This window comes from Myiozetetes cayanensis, unplaced genomic scaffold, assembly GCF_022539395.1.
Source record: "Myiozetetes cayanensis isolate MyiCay16 unplaced genomic scaffold, myiCay2020 scf12, whole genome shotgun sequence".
Taxonomy (NCBI): Eukaryota; Metazoa; Chordata; class Aves; order Passeriformes; family Tyrannidae; genus Myiozetetes; species Myiozetetes cayanensis.
This window is the reverse complement of record NW_026086826.1, coordinates 8068328-8091381: the sequence shown is the minus strand read 5'-3', so window position 1 is coordinate 8091381 and position 23054 is coordinate 8068328. Positions and strand designations below refer to the sequence as shown.

General features: G+C 42.3%; 1 protein-coding gene across 1 annotated transcript; it reads right to left on the bottom strand.

The window, feature by feature from the left end:
* Positions 1-13268: 13268 nt before the first annotated feature.
* Positions 13269-22683, bottom strand: BTF3L4 (basic transcription factor 3 like 4). The gene is made up of 6 exons (XM_050306880.1): positions 22583-22683; positions 21489-21552; positions 20529-20642; positions 18022-18223; positions 16585-16644; positions 13269-15728 (listed from the first exon to the last, which is right to left on the bottom strand). Exons 2-6 carry the CDS (start codon positions 21540-21542, stop codon positions 15682-15684), a joined length of 477 nt encoding a protein of 158 aa, XP_050162837.1. The 5' UTR covers positions 21543-21552; positions 22583-22683; the 3' UTR covers positions 13269-15681.
* Positions 22684-23054: the final 371 nt, after the last annotated feature.

Genomic DNA, 23054 nt, shown 5'->3' with positions numbered 1-23054 from the left:
AAATTCCTTAATTCCTTAATAGAAGGGGGGAAAAAAAAAGATGGTTCAGAGAAGATGAATAAGAATGAATTATATTGGAAGTGAAAATGTTCAGTCTATTTCAGTGTCAAAAGAGTGACTCAATCCCAGGTTCTAAGCACTCCCAAAACTGTATTCAGCTTCCCAGTGAGGTCTTCTACTAGGGAAGGTAATTAATCACTGAGACACTTTAGAAAGGGACAAGTTAGATTTCCCAGCACTGGAGATGTCAGAATCAGGTGACTGTAGAAATGAAATTTTGGCAGAAGCAGGAGTTCGGTGCTGTGAGTCTGCTCCCCATGAGACAGAGCTCTGTGAGCGTGGCTGTGGATTCTAATTGCTCGTCTACACAGAACCCGATTTCCTTGGGCACTAAGAAGTAACAACCTGTCATCCCTTTCAGCATCATCTGACACGGCTCATGTGCTCCCCAGCACATGACGGGAGCAGACCGTGGGGATGGCAGTGTTTACACCGGTGGAAGGGATGGGTGGACTCGCTCCCAGAAGGCAAAGCCTTTGAAGCAATATTGCATGCCAAGAGAACTCTTCTCACCCGGGGAGTCTGAGACATGCATCGCTGGGAGCTGGGAGGTTACTCCTGACAAGTGTGACTGTCTGATTATCCTGCTACTAAACTCTTCCTCTGGCATCTGCTGCTGGCCACTGTCACAGGCAGGATACTGGTCTTGTGCCAAGCAGTCTCTCAGGTCCACACCAAAGCTGATCCATGCCTGATCTCAGAACACTGGAGTGGGAATTTTAGCAGGAGCAGAGGACAGATGATTGATAATAGGCATAGGCACAAGAGAGGGCAAGAACCAGGGAGAGGAGAACAGGAACACTTAACATTAGAAGGTCAAAGACTGACTTGCGTAGGGAATTGTATATAAGGCTCTGGACCCCTCCAAAATCTGACAGTGATGGAAACATTCAGGAGTTTCCCAGTCTGATCTGGTACCATCAGACAATTAGGAAACCTTCACAGCAAAATGTTCATTACTTTCCCAATGCAGTTTCTGACACAAGTGCTCAGTCTTCTACTGATATGTAAGATCTCGAGTAGGAAAGGCCTCTGCTGTGAACCTAAAGGGTCCAAACCTCTTGGGTGACTGAAGCTTTTATTCACAGCTCCATGGAAGAAAATTTTGGCTTTTTATTAAATTTTCAGACTGCCTGCGTACCACACCAACAGAAACAACACTGTAAGTACTCATTACTAATGCCACTGATGGGGAAGGGCTTGGTGATCATTTAACCAGTTTTTGTTGTAAAAAAAACAACCCCTCGTTGGTAGCACCCTTAGAAAGAGGCGATGATGAAGTTTGCAGTGTCGTGGCTTTGCCCTCTAGTGGCTGAGAGACTGGCCCAGCTCCTGTGCTGTCTTAATACACTTTGATTACCTCATCAGCCTTGGATCTTTGATTTTTCTAAATTTTGTGCAGACTTCATCCATTACACTCAAGTGCTACCTGCACCAGAACAATGTGAATCAATAAAATCCTTGGCTTAATATCCTCAGAATCCTATATTAAGGTTAACTCAGTATTAGTGAGTCATACGATAAAGCCACTTAATTAATCTATGATGCATTTTCCACCAGATAGGACTTATTCTTAGGAGTAAAAAAAAAAAAGATTGCATTTTAATCCTTTCCAACAGTCAACTCAATAGACTATGCATTTAGAAGGGGGCATCACTTCTTTATGCTGCCTAAATCCTGAAATATCCATCACTTTTCTCTCCAATATTCCAGACACTGGCCTACAGGCCCTAAGAGATCTGTGTCTGTATCTGTTTTAAACTTATGTGGGAACAATTACGTCTCAATTTTTTCTTTTTCTCTCCCTCTGGCACCCATTTTAAATTATTAGCCCAAGCTTAATGAAGTAATAACACTTATTCCATTAAATTGTTTGCCTTCCTCTCCCCCTCCCTCCTTCCCATATCTCTAGGGTCTCTTGGCCAATTTCTGCCACAGCTGTAAAACTGATGTCTCAAAGGAAATTTACTTCTTACAAGTCTTGTGTCAATCCATGGCCAGACACAGAGGGGCCGAGCCAAAGCCAGCCCAACTCTGCTGGTCCTTAAGGAGTTTGTTAATCACTGTCTGCTCTGGCCTTGCAGAGGATGTGCAGGAAGCTGAGGTTGTTGTGGGATGAGGGTTGTTGTGGATGTGGCAGGGCTGGGGTGAGTGCAAGGAAGGGATCAGAGGGTGGCAACACAAATCCATGGGCAAACAAAGGTTATTTTTCCAATACTCACAGGACAACTTTTCAAGGGTTGTTATTTGGACTTGGTATTTGGAACGAGATGTGATATTTAGGTAGTTTGAAAGCTTCTCTTAAGCAGTAAATCAATTTACAGGACTTAGTTAACAAGAAAACAATAAGCAACTGGATCATTTAATTCTTCTTATTTTTTTATTCGTCTGTGTTTGGAAGCCCTGGAAATGCTTATGTACCTTTTTTGATTACATTCCTGTTCTGGCCAGAAGATGGAAATGCCTTCAATGAATACCCATGGGGTTCAAGTATTTGTGAGAGTGTTCCAGATGAACATGTCTGAGCTCAGTAACAACAAACCTCCTGGGATTTGGAATTGGGAGAAACAGGTTCTTGTTCGACTCTTTGCTGACTTACTGGGTGACATTTAACCCGTCTGATCCTCTCTCCTCTGTGTGTAGCAGAAGTAGTTATATTTACAGCATGAGTAAGAGTTTCATGAGACCTTAGGAAGGTCTGTGAAGCCACTTGGAGAGTCTCTTATGAGAAGTGTTATTATGATGATTACATGAAAAGCTATCATTTGGAAGATATGAAATCATCACCTAAATATGTGCTTTCTGGTTCCACGAAGCAAAAGAACTTTGAGGTTCAAAAATGAATAGGAGTTTGAGGCAGTAACTCCATCTACAGAACTTCATCTTCCTCAAATGCTGACAGATGTGTTTTTAGCATGTGAAGATCCAAAAGTAATTTACAAATGGTTGAAACCTGCTAGTTGCCCTGTGCTGATTAAGCAACCTGCTCCATGTCACTCAAAAAATGCATTTAAGAGTTTGGACTGGAATTGAAGATCTCCTGATTTTGCATCCTATCCCATGTTTATTGGGATATCACTAGGTTGTAGTATTATTTAATTTCATCAGTCATATAAAACTCTCTCAAAGACGATAGTACTCCAGGAATAATGTTAGGACTACACCAGAGGATGGTGGATTGAGAACTGTGACTCTCATTGTTTAGATAAAAGTGATAATTTGTGCCAGTTTGGTCTAAAAAAATTTGTCTTAAGTATGATATGTTGGTGAGGAGGGAGGGACCAGCACATCTCACAGCTTCTAGAAGGAAGTTTCTGGGTTGTTGGCAGTCCTTTCTAAAAGCCATAAGCACTTTTCCATACATTCCACCACCATATTCACACTTTGTGGCCCTTAGGAAGCACAGTGGTGAAGAAGGGATGATTTTTAAACAGAGATCCTCCAGAACCAGACCAACCATGAGCCTACAAGGGAGCTTACAAGCTCTTAAATGACAGACTCAGGCATTTGTGTGGGCTCCAGTGAACCTCCTCAGTGCTTGGTGCACTGCAAGACTTAGTCAATATGTTGGCTGGGGACAAACTGCATCAGACACAGCAGAAAGGAATTCCACCAGCAGACAGGAGCACAGAGGATGTTTTGTGGAGGATTTTTCAATGACTGTTTTTGTGAACAGAAATCCACTCCCTCGAATGTCAACGCTTCAGATGCAAGGAAAATTCTAAGGACAAAACCGTTTTAGAGAAATCAAAACACGACAATTCCAACTCAACTCAATTTTAATTATACACAGTGCAAAATAAATCTATTGCTGAAAAATCATATCAACATAGGTGTTATTAAATAACCCATTATTATGAGTGTTGAAGTGATATCTTTTGATGTAAGCTCTTTTGTTTCTTCCAACATAACTATATTCTATGACCAAAAAAGCTGTCAGATTTTTCTACAGATTCAGTATACAAATGAAATAAATCAGCTCATTGTTGTACTTAACTAATATAAACGAACACACAGCTTATAGAGAAGAACATCTAATCCTATTAAATCCTGTTTTGATCTGTGACAACTTGTAACAGTGAGTTGCATGAACTAATTGTGGTACTTCAAAAGTATATTTTTTCATCAGCTGTAAATGCTCTGCTGCGCAATTTAACTTAATGCCCTTTTTTCCCTCATATAAGAACAATCTTTGTCTGTAAAATCCTCAATTCTGTTTATTTCCACTACGTTCCTTCTGATCCTTCTTTGTTCTGCAAAGATTGTGACATTTTCCATCTCTCTTTAATCACAAGTCTCTCTGCATCGTGAGTGCTGGGCAGGGGAAGGCAGAGCATGAGGGACAGCTGGACCTTCATCTATAGGATCTTTTTTTCTTTCAGTGCTCATGTGAAGGGTTTGATCTAATATGTATATATGAGTGTGTTCTTTAGGTCTTTCTGGATTCAAAGGGTTTTCTTTAGAAAGGAACTGAAACTTCCTTGAAAGGAAGTGATAGATGTAGTTGGCTCATTGTTATCTTAAGCATTTCCCTTCTTTGTTGTGCTGCAGATAAATGAATAGCTGCTGTCCATGGACATACCTGACTCTCAAGCTCTGGTTAATGGTTTTTTGTAATTCAATCATTCAAGGTGTGATTGAGTCCAACTCCAACAAAAGGGATTTTATTCTTGAAGGAATCTTTTGCAGGCAACGTTGTCTTGGCTTATCTGCTACTGGCATCCTGGTCTTTTCCTCCCTATTCCTTCCTGGTGACAGTGGGTGCAGTGGGCATCAAAACCACCATCCTGTGTGCACAAAATATTTCAAGCTGCCTTTGGAAGGAGAGAGGCTCCCACACCTGTGCTGCAGATTGCAGGCACATCTTCCTTCCCCCTTAGATAATTCAGGAACACGTTGCTCAGATTTAACCACGCTCGAAAGAAGCAACCGGTGCCTGCTGTGGAAGGTCACGAAGGACTGGCTGTCAGTCAGACACACACAGGTCTGAAATCCTTTGTAGGGTTGTTTCTCCTCTCTCAGAACCCCCCCAGGGAATACAGTGCTCACACCTCAGGGAAAAGGAGTGATGGGGGCAGGTTAAAAACCACGGGCTCCTGCTTTCATTCGTTCTTTGAGCAGCAAACCGTTCACACACACACACACAGGTTTAAGTACACCCCGAAGTGTTCAAGGCATTAAGGAAAATCCAAAGCATCTTGTTCATTTCAATTACTTCTCCACCCACATTCCTCATTGAATTAAAGGATATCCTACACACTCTTTTGTTTCACTTATTCCCCAAAGATCGTTTCATCGCACACCAAGCAAAGATCTTCAGCATATTCATAGTAACGTCTCAGTCCTGGCATTCAGCATTCTGATGTTCCTGGCACAAGGGATGTTATTAAAGGATTGAAGAGATGAATAGATGGCAGATTTCCCCAGGGCAGCACATCAGAAAATGGACATCAAAAGAACCTGGCTCCAAATGCAGTGGGTATTACTGGCTCCTGGCAAATCCCGTTTATTTCTGAACAGTAACACTGTCAGGCTGCGTTAGGGACATGTCTCTCCTGGAATACCTCCATAAAACTGTGTTTGCTTACCCAGTAAAAGCACTCCCATTTCAACACCCGCCCCTCTAGCTGAGGACAGCATAATCTTCATTAGCCAAAAGTATTTTGGGCCAAATCCAAATCCAATCTTACTGAAATCATTAGCAGTGTCCCAAGGCTCAGGCTCTGTAGCCATCAATATTAACTTTATTTTCTCCCAGCATTTCTCATGAACCCATCTGGACTGTCCTGGAAACCTGAATGTGTGATTCTCTCCTACAGGATGTGTAGGTTGTCACATATTGCACCTCATCTTCACAGACCCCAACAGGATGACAGGCCGGGACAGGAAATTTTTTAAATTTCTGTTTCCTCTCTCACCAGGAATTGGTTGGAATTTATTGTCTTACAGCTGTTTTGAGCCACGAGCAACAATTCTTGAGTAGGCACTGAGGAAGGAGAAGCACATACACTGACATGATGTCACCACCTGAATTATTCTGCTGAGATATAAAAATAGTTTGAAAAGCAGCACGGCCAAAATTACTACATCATTTAATTACACCCTACTTTCATGACAGGCCATCAGTTAATTAAGAGTGTCAAAATGCTGAATTGCCTCCAGCTTCTACATGCTTTGCAAATGACATGGAAGTCATCTTTTTAAATAGCAACAGCTTAACTGAAAATGGAAAACCCATCGTGAAAAATGAGGCAGTCAGCTGAGTTGACATGAAATTCCCCACACCATAAATTCACTGGGGAAGACAGGTCTGACCCATTTAATTTCCTCTCTGAAGATCATGTTCACACGGCCATTTCTGGGTTCTGAAATTGGTGTCATTTTGAAGTGTTACAGAACAGGAGCCCCAAGTGCCTGTGCACCTTCCCTCCAGGCTGCTACAACACTGGCAACTGGGAAACAGGAAAAGGCTCAGAAAAAGGTTTTTTTAATTCACAAATAAGTCACCTTCACTGGTTCTCAAGTACCACATATGACACTTGAGAAAACTCTCTGTGGAGGGAATTAGGTTTCAAGAAACTTGGAAAATGATGGAATTGGTTTACCCATTCATAATACCCCATACCAAATCCCTTATTCTGTTTATAGGACAGACTTTTTAAGTAACTCACTTTGTATAAATTATATAATAGTTTTATATAAAACTGTAGCACAGTAAAAGAAGAAAAAAGTGGAAAGCTGACTAGATAGAAAACTCCTGCCTGAACCAAGCACCAAAGGGCAAGAACAGAACCCAGCTGCAGAATGAAGTCAAACATCTTGAAACCAAACCCCTCTCCCTCATTCTCCCTCCAGGAATGAGGTGGTCCTTTTATTGGGCAGCCAGAAAGAAAAGTTCTGTTTAGTTGGTGTGATTTTCCTTTTCCTCTAAGGTAAATGAGTGCTTCACACTGGGAAAAAAAAACAAACCTGCTGAGCAAACATCTCCCCCTATAGTTTGCAAAAGGCTGAGCATCTTAATAGTAATTGAAATGCTGTCTCTTGGCTGAATAAAGGAGCCAACCTAAAACTGAGCCAGAACTTTGTGTAGTATGGCAAATGGAAATGGATACCTCAGAGAGAGGGCTTGAATAAGAAGGACAAAGCTACAAGCAAGAAATCTGAAAATCTGACAGAATTGTGGCAGGCTCATGGCTCCAGGAGTGTGGCAGTGTGCAGGTGATTGATGAATTAAGGGTTGGGGAACACAGACTGAATTTCAAGATAATGTATGTGTGGGACAAAGGGGAGTTCATTAGGCCTGTAATTCATGCAATAGGCAAAGGACTTCAAATACTAGAAAGAAGTGAATGAGCTTTCTAAGCTCAGTTCAAAGCACTCCCTGCTAAAGACTTTGATTGAGAAAATATTCGAGCTTGGTAAAAATGCCATTTACTGTAACAGACCACAAAAATGAAAGCTGAACAGTAAACAAGGATGGCTCCCTTTGCCAGGATGACAAATACCTCAATGCAACTTTCACAAAATGGTGATTGTTAAACAATTTTATGTCTGCTTCAAAGGGAATATGTGTGGGATGGATTCTGTTATCCATGTCCTCCTGCTGGGACACTACAGCTACTTCTGTAAGGAAGAATCCCTGACCCCTCTAAATGGACTTTACTGCCATTCATAATTACTGAAAACCAGTTTCATTCATTGCACAATCCCTGTGGAGGTTTAAGGGAAAGGGCTGTCTTTCATTCTGGGTTTTTTACAGAAAATAATTTAACAAGGAATTAGTATCGAGCAAGGCCCGACACAATACATTGATGCAACACTGATGGCAACTGTGTTCTCCCCTGCCCTGCAGTGTTTAACAGGCAATCCCTGAGATCCAAGCACTAGCCCAGCAATGGTTGGAATGGCACTGGCTACGCTCATTTCCCCTAATGGTAGAAAATATCCAATCAGTTGCAGCTGCACGGGCTTAGCAAATGCTTCACATACCAGGCTACTGCTGGCCTCCTTATTCATGGAAACATACCTAAAATTCCCATTTGCCAGGTGTTGAAGATGGAATGGATGAGTCTGGAATCCCACAAACATTGGAATACGGCAGGAGATTCAAACTACATGATCTTTAAGGTCCCTTCCAAACCATTATGGTTCCCTATAGACATTAAGTCACAAAATCAGAATGAAAGAAGCTGTAACATCACTGATGTTACATAAAGATCTGGCTGATCAGTCACTCAGCTATCCCAGGCAGGTGTGCCTGCTGCCCCAGCAGTTCATTTCTCTTTCACTAATACATTTGAGGAGGGGGAAAAAACCCAACCAACCAAAAAAAAAAAAAAATCCACAAAACACACGCTCATCTCCATCATGTCATGTCGTTTATTGAGTCAGCAGCAATGGCAAACAGGGAATGGTTCGCTCTTACCGTCACAAACCCCAGCACTCCATCCCAGGCAGTGTGCACATGGAGAGAATGGGGTCACAAGTGCACAGCTGCTCCTGCTTGTCCCAGGAACTCCATAGCTCTGCTTGACCCTTTCTGTTCTCCTGGCCACATTTTGCCCTTGCAGCAGTGTGGCAACTCCCTGCTCGAGCAAAAGGACATGGCTTCACCAGGTGTCACTAAACCCATAAAAAAACCCCACCCCAGGCTTATTTATGACTTGCTAAATCACATGATTGAGATTTTGTGGAGTGCAGTGAGTCAGACACTTGGGAAGGTCTGACCAGCTATTTCCTCAGCATCTCAGTGAGACATCTCTGAATGTTGTTCAGGTTTGTCCCTCAGTCAGCTGAATGCTCTGAGTTTGTTAAAAAAGCCTGGTACCTCAGTTCAGCCTGCCAGAACCCTTGCAAACAATTTTGACCGTGATGGAGAATTAAATAGGGCAGAATAAATAACAGTACATACATCAGGAAGCTGCTTTCTTGGAGGGGAGGGAGAGAAACAAAACCACTCTTTGGCATCTTTGAAATCTGCCCTTTATTTTGCTTTTACCAAACCAGAAAGACATCCCGAGTATAAAACTTGCAAATGTTTCTGCTTTAATAGGATTACTTAACTATGGTAAGAACAACTGTTAAAGCTTGTTTTTATTGTGCAAGCAGACAATGCATGTAATTCCTCCCACAGCAATTTTTCATGGGCTTATGAGGGCAAGAGTAGTTGAGGACAAGTATTTAATCACCTCTCTCCTATCCTGGTTTATCTAAGTGTTAACAATAAAAGGGTGAGAATTGAACCAAGGCACATCTCATACAAATTTTGACACAGATTAACGTCTCAGCAGAGGAACTAATAAAAAGAACTGCTCACCATATTTATTCCATGCAAGTGAATTCTTGTCCTAGTTCATTTGTTCTTTCCTGACAAATACTTGCCATCCCGAATCATACTGAACAAGAGGGCCCAAACAGTTTGAAAGTAGCAGCATACTGTGCTGTCAGCCCAAATTCTACAGTTCTGGTTCTCAGACAATACTCACCACAGCTACAGAGAAAGGAAGATGACAAAACAAGCAGTCACAAAGGAGAGCGCACTTGGAATACATTCCTGAGGATGGTACTGGGAGCCATTGAGGAAATGTGGGTATAAGACACCTAAACCTTTTATTACAGCTTATTGCACACTCATGAAGTGCTTGTGCAGATTAAAAGCATTAGGAGTTTGTGCATTTTTCATGGAAAAGATTCCATCAGTTAAGATGCTAATGATGTATGTCTGCTTGCAGACAAAGAACAAGCAAGCTTGTTCCCCCAGTTCTCAGTGACCCAGACTGCATTATAAAAATCCTCTATCATTTACAAAATCATCAGGGTAGAACATGTACACCACAAGAAACAATAGTCAGATTATCCCTTCAAATTTGACTGTAGCCTTTAAAAGAAAAAGAGTGGCTGGAATATTTTTATGGAAAACCCATTTCAAGGTTCTCAGGAGAACTGAGCTGGAAAAAATCACCATGTAATGGGATAAACTATTACAATTTCAGGGCTGCAAGTGGCCAACATGATTTCTCAGTGCATGCTGCCAATAAAAGCAATCCTGCAACTCAAAGGGCAGGAGAAGAGTTAGAGGCAATAATATCTCTGTGTTCAAAAGTTAATAATTTACAACAACACAGAAATCAAGTGATCACTGAAGAGAGAAAGGTGATAAAAAAAAAGGGCTAGAAAATGTAACACACTCCCTGTTTTTCAGAAGATCAACATCACTTTTGTATCCAAATAGAAGTCTCAGCAAATTAGCCAAATATCCCTGGTGTCTTTCAGTGGAGCTGAGGAAGCAGGCTGTGCGAAACTTCAGATACACAGGGGAAGAAATCCTTATTCAAAGTAAAAATTATTTTAGGAACAGCAAACATGCAAAAGTGTCACTAATTACAACTGTCCACCGCACAGAGCACGCCAGTCTCCAGCAACAGAGCAAGAGCTTCAAAATGAACAGAGCAGAAGCTTTAGTTGCATCATTATCCCTGGAGATTCTAACAATGCTGAAAGCAAATTACAGCTATTTTCAATTCAACACCACGTGCCAGAGCCCATCTGAAACCAGATCTTGTCACAAAAGTGGAAATTCCTCATTCAAGATCTCAGTCAATAACTTAAAAGGTGATTTTTCAGCGAACAAGAACCCGTGGGATGAATCAAAACTTCAATGGTTTGCCCCAATGAATCAGTGTTCATCTGAACAGCATCCAGAACAGGCTCACAGGCAGGCTGTGCAGCAGAGGGATGGCTGGAGCAGAGGGTGACAGGGCACTCTGGGGTCACATGCTGCAGTTTATCAGCCCACGGTGCAGACAGTGCCTGTGTCTCACGAGTCACAGTGAACTGGACTGAGCCCCGTTTCACAACATCAAGTTTGGAAACACACTGCAAGTTCCAGTATCTGACCACGTGGTCACCCAGAGTACCAATACAGCAAATCCTTCCCTTTTCCCTAACTCTGTATGATCCTGGCAGCAGCAGCACAGGTTGCCCTGTCTTGCCAAGCCAAGCCTCAGCAGCCTCAGCAGCAGCAGGGCTGGAGGGCCAGTCCAGTGCAGCAGGGCCAGTCCAGTGCAGCAGGGCCAGTCCAGTGCAGCAGGGCCAGTCCAGCGCAGCCTGGAGCTCGGGGCTGCTGCCCATCCCCACTGCCCAAACAGCGCCTGCAGTCGCTGCCCTCACCCTTCATCTCCCAGACTCAACACTGCCTGGCAGGGGGTGGGGCAAAGGACACCAGAGGGGCTCCAAAGCTGCAGCTTCAGAGCAAGCTGGTCCAGCTGACCTCAGCGATCAGCTTGAGAAAGCGAAGGGAAGACTGCCCCACTGGCAGCACAGAAGCCCGAGATTAGTGAAAGCGTTTCAGGGAACTTCAGTCTTGGTGTGCATGGGCCTGGTAACCTGCTGACAATCAGCTGAGCTTTTAAGTCTTCACTTACCTGTATCTGGTTATAATTTGCATCACTCGGAAATTTCCAGCTTCACACATGGCCTCAAAATGAGCTCCGCTGTTCTCAAAATGGAGTTTGTGCCACGTTTCCCAATATCTGTAGAGAGCTGGTCTCAGCACTGGCTCTTCTTTGTCAGCTAAGTTGCATTAAACGTAATCTAAAAATATATTAAATACTTTCTAATATTACCTTTTGACATAAGCAGTTACTATAGCTGCCACAAGGATGGTGCAAGGGAGGGCAAGAGGTTGCACAACTCCTTTTATTCAGCTGGGATACGTGCACTGAAAGGTCAAAAGGCCTTGGAATAGGATTTTTTGTTTCAATGTTTGCCTCAGCATTAATACTTAATCAAAAATATCAAAACAGCTTCAAGAACCCCAGTGAGCACAAAATCTCCTTTTGCTTCAAGGAGGTGACTAATTTAGCTTAGCTATGAAAATATACCTGTAATGCAAAGTTCAAGGAAATGCTGCCTAATATTTGAGGATCTGTCAAACATGTCAAGAAAAAAGGGCATCTGAGCAAGCTGAGGGTCTGTTGAGTAGTGAGAGGGTATTCAATAGACTGACAACCCACTGAATACCATGTGTTCATCATGTAGAAGTAGCTTTTTTATACCAATTGCACAGAGATGTAGTTCTCTTAAAAAACATCCAGTTTCGTGTTCAATTATTTACAAAGTACACAGAGGAGGCAGAGCAGTGCTGGAATAAAGGCAAAGCAAGGCACTGGAAGATGTACAAGTGTTATGTCTTGCCCAACACAGAGATGGATGTGAATGAAAGCTTAATTCCCAATAACCCTGCTCTAGGAATCAACCCAAGCTTCCACCCAAACATACCAAGACAACTGATTTTAGAATCAGTCTCTTTGCCTGCTCCTGCATTCTTGACTGATACTGCAGCCCTCATGTTTCTGAATAAATCCATTAAGTTCTTCAGTGTCTGCAAATTGGTCTTTGAAAATTGGGGAATAAAAAAACATTACTTGATGGGAAAGCAACCAGTTGAAGGTGAATAACCATTCTCTGCACTTCTGCTATCACTCCTGCAAAGCTGTTGTGGCTGCTGTTGTGATGTGCTTCTGTTCTGCACCACTTCATTTGCTCAACTACAAAACATGGATCACTGAATTAGGAAAATGTGCATCTCCAGAACAAAGCCTGTTCAGTTTGTTGGAGAAAGCAGTATTGTCTTCAAGTAATAAAACCAGACTGATCTGAAGTGCCAGTGGAAGAATTCACTCACTCACCTTCACCTAAGGGGCAGTGTGTTCAGCCCCTCTGTACATCCCTGCTGTCCGGAGCAGCACAGTCTGATTCCAGGGAACATCAGGAGGATCCTTCCTGGATGTTCCTCAGGAGAGGTTTGAATTCATCTCTCACATAGAGCACAGCTTTACTGTGCTGCTATGGCTTCCTCAGTTCCTTCCTGCCACTGCTCAACCAACACCCTGCTCAGAAATTAAATCAGCCCTAAGACCTCCACAGCTCATCTTGTACACACCAAATCCAAACCCTTATTTGTGAACACTGTGGCAAAAGGGAGTTCATAGCAACTCCCAGTTCCCATGGGAAGCTGACAAATACAAGCGAGTTATCAACATATTTTAGTTTCAAGCCAAGCAAAGAACATTTTCACGTTCACTTTTGTGGGGGAAGTTTCTGTTTCCCAACACTCCCTGAAACTACTTTTAATAACCTTGCATTTCCAGCAGCATGTACAAACACTTGTTTGTGTAATACCATGAATAAATACAAAGAAAAAAGAGTTTTTCCCACAACAGCCTTAATGGGCTACTTTTAATTAAAATCAGTTTAATGATTGATAAGCTCTAGTATTTCCAGCAGCAAATCGTAAGTGGTTGACTGTTTCCAGATACAGTGAAAAAACTGAATAGAACTACATAAGCTAGCATAGTTAGTTTACTGGTTGTCAACATAGGAAAAACTGAGGGTTTAACACATAAATTGTCATGACCAAGAGCAAAAACTAAATGAGTATTTTGGAGGAATTAGAAAGTTCAGCTATATAAACTTACGGAATCATTGTTTCCAAGGCTTACTTTTCACCTCTCTCAAAATTACTTTTGACATACTTCCTACTTCCAGAAATCAATGAGTAGGAATTTTCAGTATCTGATTAGTATTCAGGAAGGGGAGGTCCCATACATCATCTCAGTACAGTTGCTACTTTGAAAGGGTCTTTGCTCACCCCTCTCAAGCAAATGGAAGAACACTGCAAATAGCTGTTGCTTCGTGTCCTTCCTTTGCTCCTTGGGCTCGCAGAGGCAGCAGAAGGCAATTCCATGTTACAGGGCACACACCAATGGAGACATCTCCTTACAGACACAAATCATCTGCAGCTGATCAGCCATACAACAAACCAAAGGTTCATTCACCACCACAGAGAAAACAGGAGTGAGTATAGGGAGTGTGACATCCTAAAGCCCTACCAGAATCCTCCCCTGTCCTGCACGTGTCTTCCTCAGTCACTGCCATCAGGAATGCAGGGCTGCTCCAAACAGCTGCTGCATCCACCTGCCCTTGGTGGGAGGAGCAGACAACACACGGGAGGAAGCATTTCCTCTTTTGTACTGTTATTTTATTTTGTAGTAAGATCCATGTAGTATATAAAATATAACAGGAAAAACGGAACGGAGCCTGTAAAACGAACCGAGGAGTTCAGAGCACAAACCACTACAGCTCTACTTCGGTGGTTTCATGAAGTCTCCAGAACTCACGGACTGTTTGCTTGGACTATTACAGTTCTCTAGCAGATGAGCCTACATCAAAAGCTGATATGTTCCAATTAAGCCATAGTTAAGTGACAGATGTAGAAAAAAACCCCAAAAACAGAACGGCTTTCTTAAGCCACAGCTGCCCTTGACAGAGGTTACAATGATGTCTAACTATACTGTAATGCACATTACATCAAGAACCTTGAAAGAGCCTCTGAGAAAACAGGTTCACATTAAGCATTTTAAAGAAAGGTCATAAATACTGCACTGTACCAACAGTACTTCCCAATGTCCTCCTCGTGCCTGAGGAGTGCTTGTGTTTTGTAAGAAGCTACTACGTAGATGACACCAAACCTAGAGGTAGGTTATAGGCCAAGGTAAGTTACAGGCAAACAAAAAAAAAAAAGAGAAAAAAATCCCTTTAGAGCTAATCACTGCACAAACTGCCCAGCAGGAAGCAAGGCAAAGTGTCAACAACTCTTTCCTCCCTCCCACCCTAAGCATTGCTCACACAGTGCATTTAATTCCTAGCGCCGTAAGAATGACAGTGGATCATCAGCTGCTGGTAAATGCAGTCATGCCAAGAGAACAGCTTGAAGTTAGTCAAGCAAAAACCTGTTACTGTGCAAAACTGGTGCACTGGACTGTTACCAACCAGACCTCCAAGCTTAGGAAGTGACCCAAGAGTAGAGAACCAAAATGTTTGGTTTTCTTTTGACTGGGAAATACTCCAGTAACCAAGAGAACACACTGCTAAGCCTACATGGAAAGAGTCAAATATCAGCTTGTATCAAAAGGTTAGAGACAAAAAAAAAAAAAAAAAAAGTTGCAGAAGGTTAAGAAAAGCACACTTTTCCGAGACCAGGTTTTAAAAAAGTTACTGTACCAAGTAAGCTGTCGAAACAGCTCATCTTCGGTGTCATTTGGGATCAACACAGGGTTGATAACAAACGTGTACACTGAAAAACATCTGCAAGTACAACAGTTAACGGCAAATTAACCCCAAGTGTTAATGGTGTAATGCCTTCAGGTCACAAAATGTGGGAAAAAACGTTCACCTCAACTACCTTCTGTGCACTATCTGGTGGTACTCAAAAGTAGCAATGCTGAAGAGTCATTTTATTTCTACTTCCAAAGGAAAAGGGGAAATGGTTAAATAAGTGTTCTCCAATTTGTTCTCCACTGTACGTACACCCACACACATACACACACCCCTCAAACTGCACTGACATTTCTTTTTTTGACCAAAAGAGTAGATCCTGGGAGTAAGTGCAAAATGCAAAATCAACTGACAGAAAATGCTGAACAAACAGCATCATAAAAATACAAAATATTTATATTACTGAACTATTAACAGATGATGTTCTCTGTTTCTTTAAACTTTGGAACCACATAGCTGATTTCTTAAATCTAGTCCATGCCAGCTTCCAGAACTATTAATGTTTTAGTTAGCTTCATTCTTTGATGCTTCATCAAAATTTTCTACGAGATCTGAAAAAGATTAAGATATTTAATACAGTCATGCCTAGTAAGATTACCTTTAATGAAAGTAAGTTTAATGAAAATGCATATATTATAGGAGAGGTTAAGTAGTACTTAACTACATTCAGAGAAACCATTTCCTTACGGGCAGATTTCAAAAGGCTTTAGAAAATATGGGTTTGGACATAAAGAACTAGAAACACAGGAACACTCAGTGAAAATTCTAACATTAAAGGATGAAGATCTGATTTTCAGAGGTGCTCTATTAGCTGTAGTTGGGTTGTGAGCATCTGCATTCTGTAAAGAATGCCTGAAGTTTTAGAGAATTGAATTTTATGCAAGGTGACAAAGAAATAAAGCAGTGCCAAAGCAGGAGGAATTGAACCTCTGATCCACAAGTGTTGTTTTAGATAACACATACTGACAGATACAGTAGAATGCGGTGATTAATAAGACAGTTATTCATTGTCAAATTAAGAATTTACCATATTTCTTTACTTTCAGATACTGACAAACTTTTTTTCTTGTACTACACAAATAAAAATCCCTACTCCAGTCTCTGATTTGAAAACAACCCCATAACTATGCCAATTGTGTCATTTTGCAGCCCTAAACCCCTGTTTGGATATTCAGATACCTGCTCAATCTCACTGAAGGTATTTTAACCTAGTTTCACTTAATAATTAAGATGCTTGCACAAGTAAACCCTTTTTCAAAAGCTGGACTTCAAAGCCACGTCTTAATGCTGCCCTGTATATGAAGCCTTAGCAAGTGAGGAGTATAATCACAGCAAGAGCTAAATATTTCAGTGCATGAATCAAAATATTTATACATTAAATGGACAGAAAAGTGTGTATGTGCCTACCTGGGACATCATCGTCTTCTTCATCAATATCTTCGGATTTTGGTGCTTTACTGTCCAACACTGTAAAGAGAAACTTGGTGCTGAGTTCTCATGATACGGAATTAGGGACACTCACACGACACAATCAAAACCACTCAGGTGAAAAAAGAAAGCATTTCCCCAAGTGGAAAGCACACAAATGACCAGGTGTTGACAGGTAACCTGACCAAAAGGCCTATGTGTGGACATTATTATATCAAAGTATTAGCAGGGCCATTTCCATGGGGTAATTCATGCAGAGCTTGCAAAAAATCCAAATCATTCAGAAAACCCCCAGAGTGACTAAATCTGATGTCATGTGTTCAATGCAAAAACAAGGTGGTACCAATCAGTGACCAACATATCATATGACTCAATTACCAAGGGGCCACAACTGCAGGAAAAAGTATTTCCATATCAGCTGTCCTGCATTAAACCTACTCTGTCAGTCACAGATCGTGCTCCAAGTAACCTAGAGAAATGAAAGAGCTAAAAAATAAAGTACTTTTTCCTCACTGTATTATCCAAAGAAAGCACAGCATCCATTGGTACTGAGGTTGCATCAAATGAAATACGCTTGTGATTATCCACCCCTCTGAATTTTAAAAAGTATTTTACTTATTAATAAAGCAGAAAAAGAACCCCTTTACTTTCACTTAAACTCTGAACACAAAATGTGGAAGAAGCTGAAACTAATTTAAAAAGAATAACTATTTGCTGAAAACATTAGAACAGGTGATGTATATTCCAGTTACAGACAACTGCAACACGTCCAACTACAGTCATCTTAATGGCCAGAACAGTCTTAACTGGAATTGTCCCTAATCTGCATTTCTGAACTGTAAAATTACAGTAATAATTATAGCACATATACACACCCCCTCATGCTCCTAAGGTTTTAAAATAAATAGCAAAATCAAAAATCACAGTCAAAACTCCGACTTGTTTTTTTTAATTATCAATCAAAACTCTGATTTTTAATTAGATTTTCAAAGTCTTGGCTGAATTCCAAAGGGAATTGCAGAGTAGAAGAGCATATTTCTTCCTCTATAATCACAACAGAAATGTTCTGTATGAAGAAAGAAAACAGAGCCCATTCCCTGACAAAAAGAACCAGTTGAGTTTTTCCAAGTAAAAATGTGAACTTGCTTTCCTAAGTATTCTTCCATACATATAACCTGCAATAACAGCATGCCAGACTTACCTGTTTTAACTTTTTAAAATCAGGGCCTGCCTATATAATCTTGAATCAACAAGAAAAGTTTCTCCCCACCCTACACTTCCTCAACAGCGGCAAATAAAAAGTTATCAAGGGTGTGTGCGCTTTTATTTAAGTCACAAACTGTTCAACTTGGGTTAAAACCTTAAGTACTTCGTATGTTCTTGAAATCAGCCATGGAAGATTGCAAGAAGACCCACCTTGTCTTGGGAATTGTTCAGCTAACTTCCTGAGACTTGTTAAGCTGTCAGCACCAAGCTGGCTTAAGATGCCCGGAAGCATTTCTGTGATCGGTTTAGCCTCTGCATGACCAGTGATTGCAAAAGTGTTGGCAGAGAGGGAAGCTTGAACCTTGGGGTTGTTGAAGTGAATAACTGTTCCATCATCTTTTATCATGTTCACCTGTTTAAATACAGTAATAACATTTACCAAAGTGTTGCAGTATCTTGTTGGACGAGTGCGATCATTAAAATCTAGATTTAGGGTATTAAAGTATTAAAAATTACAAAGCTACCCCTCCTCCTAGAGAATAATATAACCATGACAAAAGAATCTGAAATTAATATCACCAAAACTGGAAGTAAATATGAGTTAATGATAAAATATGGGCTCATACATACATACTTCATGATAAGGCAGAATTTAAGAGCTATGGTTCCTTCATAAAATAAACTTAGCTGAATACTAATAAATATATAAGCTATAAATATATGTTGTAATGCAGTTCATGTATATTTTTAACAAAAGCAAAAAAATATATAGAGATTGTTAGACTGCAAGGTATAAACATGTTAACATGAAGAATGTCTGGGGAGGGAAAACCTCCCCCAACAAACCAACCAAACCCTTCAGCTCTGTGGTGACTCTTTACAGACTCAAAACTCCAACACAGCCCAGCCACACCAGTTTAAGCCATTGCCTTTCACAGGTACCTGTGACACCTATCAAGAAATCCCAGTAATTCCATGATGACTGTTTAAAGAGTAAGGATACAGGGATCCTGCTCTGTTCCTCTTTCCTGCTCTTCTGAATCACCAAGAATTAAGTTTTACAGCCAGTGGAGTGACCTGCTTTGCACCTTCTGTCAGTTTGTATTGGCATATTTGTATGGGTTTAGGTTGTGTTTTTAAACTTAATGGGAGACAGCATGGAAAGTTAAGAAGGTTTTTCTTCTGGCCATGGCTAAACTACAGTTATGTGGAAAATAATTTTGGCTGACCAAAGCAGGAGAGTCCTACCCATCCACACAACACAACAGTGGTATTAAACTCGTGAGACAAAATTAATAAGCAAGGTTTTTAGTAAAAATTACAGGGAGAAATAAGAGATTTAAAATATAAAAGCATCCAAGTTCTCAATCCTCACACAACAGCAAATTTCAAAATATGTTTTGAACAGGAAAAACAAGTGTGCTGCTTTCCCGCAAAACTAAACAAATGTCCTGTCCTTTGCACATGAGGAAATGGTAAAGGCTTCAAGCACAGTCATCCTGCTACTTAAAAACCTCTTAAAACCACACAGATGAGTAACTCATGCTTGACTCAGCATTGCTACCCGCCCCTAACTCTTCTACACAAAGCTTACCAAGGTCAGCTTGCTTTCACCTGAACACAACACACTGCAGTTCTATCTCCAGCTATCAAGGCAGAAACATTTGGCATTATCTTCACATCAAGATGTTTAAAATCCTTAATAACTGTGTCTGAATAAAGATCCTGTGCTTTGTGTGAAAAAGGAAACTGAAGCACACACCCAGAACTGTGTCCTTCTTTAGGTTCACAGAGCTCAGTATAAACATATTGAGTTTAAGACAACAGAGAAATAAAAGTGTTTATGCAACAGGGGACTGAGAACTTACAGGCAAACCAGGCTGCTACACTGAATCTGCATTTGCCTTTGGAAGAGAGAATGCACTACGTGACCTCTGCAGGCACCTTGCAATCCTGCTTAAATTAATTAATCACAGATTAAATACTGTGCTTCTTTAACCAAGCACCACAGTAATACTGAATTAATGATGGAGGAACACCTCCACCACCTCCTCCTTCCACGTATGAGTGTCACTCCCTACAGTGTTATGGAAAACGTGTTTCATTCATACCTGTCAATTAGAGGTATTCAAGAACATCTGAAACCCTCACATCCCCACTTACATTAGCACAGAAGCTGCTTCTGTAGGGACTCTGCAGTGTTTTTAGAAACATCATCTCCCATAAATACTGCAAACAATTGCAGCAATTTTTGTGTAGTAAAAGGTCCTAACTTTAATCATATGGACTCAAGTTCTTACTCCGGGTATTTCTAAACTTCTCTTTATATTCTGCACCACACAACTCTTGCCCTGGATGTGCCTGCACAGAACATGTGCATTTACTGCTCTTCTGAGCAGGTGATCAGCTTCGTAAAAGTCAAGGACAAAGAGAAGCTCTGTTCTCTGATGACTCCAAGACACACACACCACACACACTGTTACTACCTCCTGTAACCACTATCTGGCCAGCAGAACCTTCTCCCTTCTTTCTCCAGGTACATACACATATTTCATGTACACGAGACAACAATCAATCAAATAACATTGCCTATCAATAACCAGATCTGCAAGTTTTTGCTTGGAAACCTGTTGTAAAGACAAAAGCAAAACCCACCACGTCACCACCAAAACAATACGGTGAATTTAATTTCAAACAGGAAACACTTATCACTATACCTCTTCAATGCCAGCAATGTTATTTACTGCCAGTTTCTTGAGGGAACTCTGAAGTTTTTTGTCATCAGCTGTAGCTGTTCTGTGCACCACCTTCTTCTTTCTGCGAGCTGTCCCCTGGGAAAGAATCAACAGAAAGAGACAACAGTCAGCTCTGCCCAGTATTTCTCAACACTAATTGTGAAAATCCTATCAACAGTCTGAGCAACATCTTCCAAGTTATGAGACACTTCTATAGTCTTGTGTCCCTTTACCTACAGCTGTAGCATCAGTCTCAATTTTAAGGTTTTTCTTCAGTGTAAAGGATTAAAAGACACCAAATAGAGCAGTATTTTCCCTTACTACAAGACTACAAGAATACTATTTACTACTAAGCAAAATATAAGAAATTTTCCCCAAGAACTCTATTTTTTCCAGGATGAAGAACAAACACAGTGATTTAAAATGGTCATGCTTTTGTAAGCAAGTAATTAACATTTTTAAAGTGTTCCACAGACAGCAATTCTGGAATTTCTACTTTGCAAACTTTGGTAGAAGTTTGGCAGGGGAATGAGACCCCTGCACTGGAATAACTTCCATGCCCTTCTTTTTTTTTTTTTTTTGGTCAGATTAACTACCTGCTGGCCCAGAGAAAAGAAAAGCTCAATGCAGAGTTAGTGCCTGCAGCAGGCACTGAAAATCCCTAACAGGGAGAAGGGAAAGGCAGAACTGGAACACCCAACAGGTAAGCTTAGCTGGAGCTTCCACAGGTCACAACAAGTCACTGAATTAACAGAACAGAATTAACTTACACTCTGGAAACTGCTCATCGAGCAGCTGGGAATTGAAACTTGCATTTCAGGTAGAAGCACCACGATACAGATCACACAAAAATCATTATCTGTCAAGTCTCAGGAGTATATTTTCTCCCCTTCTGTGAACTATAGCCCATGTTTCGAAAAGCAACTCTGATGGATTTCTTACCTTTCCTCCTATTCGGACCTGCGCTTGGAGCTTGGCCAGTTTTTCTTGGTTCATAGTGATGTGTCTGAAGAATAAGAACAAGACACAAAACCCGAGTTAACAATCAAAACAGTAAGAAAAAAAAATGTCACAGTCCATTTTCAAAGCATTCCTAAGATTGAAGTGGGGTTTTTTGAAACTTGCAGAACATTAACTCAAAACACTGTGTCAAATAAAAACACACAAAAAAAGCTTTAAGACCTAAATAATTCAAAGTGGTCCCGTAGCAGCCTATTTAGCTGAAATGCCTGTGTCACAATGAGGCAAATCAACAAGACACTGCATTCTGCATCAGTCTGAGGGAAATACCCAATGTGCCAATTTACTTTTGGAAGTACTGAACCGAACTCAAACCAGACCCAAACCAGCACAACTGCTTCTGGGAAACACCCTTATCTTTAAGAGGGCCCAGAGAGTCATCACTAATCCACTTCGAATACTATTTCCATAGAGTGAATTTCTGATACTCGTAACTAATAAGAGAGCTCTGAATCCCGCGACTTCAGATCGGGGCAGATTTCCCACAGGAACCTCTGGAAGCCCTGCGATCCCATTCAGTGACTGGGAACTCAGTCCAGTGGCTTCTCCCAAGGGTCAGGTGGGACCTTTAAAAACTGAAAACCCTAAAAAAACCCGTAATGGGTGGGAAAACACCTCCAGCCTCTCAGCACAAGGCACGCGTTCCGCTGCTGTGCCCCAGCAAGGGATCCGAGATCCCGGGAATGACGGGGAAGCCTCCTCCGCGTGTGCTTTGTGCCGGGGAGAGGGACCAGCACCGGCGGGAGAGGAGGCTCGGGGCGGCTCGCCGGACACCCCCAGAGCACGGGGAACGAGAGGGGATCGAGGCTGATGCCTCAGGAGCCCGTATGGCCGCGGCCCCCCGAGCCGGGGCAGCCCCCGCACATCGTCCCGCCGCAGGGCCTCGCTCCCTCGGCGCCTCCTCGGGGAACGGCCCAGCGCGGCGGGCGGGGGCGGGACCGAGCCCCCCGCCCCAGGCGCCCGTGGGCACGGTGAGGGCGGGCCGGCGGGACGCGGGAGCCGCGGGACCCCCTCACCTGAGCGCGGCGGAGCCCCCGCGGCCAACACGCGGCGAGAACAAGATGGCGGCCGGAGAAGGAAAGAGAGGCGCACAGAGAAAGGAAGCTCCTCGCCACGTGACGGCGCCGGCCCGCCCGCCGATTGGCGGAGCCGCCCAGTCTCATTTGCATAGAGGCGGGAACCAGGGGGACCCGGGGTCTCCTGGGAGTTGTAGTCTCCGGGTGGTGCAGGGACAGACACCCCGTGTGCCGGGGCGGGGAATGGCGGCCTGGGGCAATAAACAGTGTCCCGGGGCGGGCAGCGGTGCCGCCGGGGCAAGGAGCGGTGTCCCGCTGTAGTCTCTGGTGCCCCTGGTCAGGGAGCGGTGGCCGGTGACCCAAACCCGGGGCGCGGTGGCTCCGAAGGCGTCACCATGTGCTCCGCTGTCCCCCTTAGCGAACCCTCCTTCACGCACGGCGCTTTGCGGCCGGTTTTGCCTTCCCGACAGCT

Excerpts from the sequence above, each read along its gene's own strand:
- BTF3L4 (XM_050306880.1), bottom strand. The coding sequence starts at position 21,542 with ATGAACCAAGAAAAACTGGCCAAGCTCCAAGCGCAGGTCCGAATAGGA. Across the intron at positions 20,643-21,488 it reads AGGTCCGAATAGGAGGAAAG|GGGACAGCTCGCAGAAAGAA; the intron begins GTAAGAAATCCA and ends ATTCTTTCCCAG. Across the intron at positions 18,224-20,528 it reads ACATTGCTGGCATTGAAGAG|GTGAACATGATAAAAGATGA; the intron begins GTATAGTGATAA and ends GTATTTAAACAG.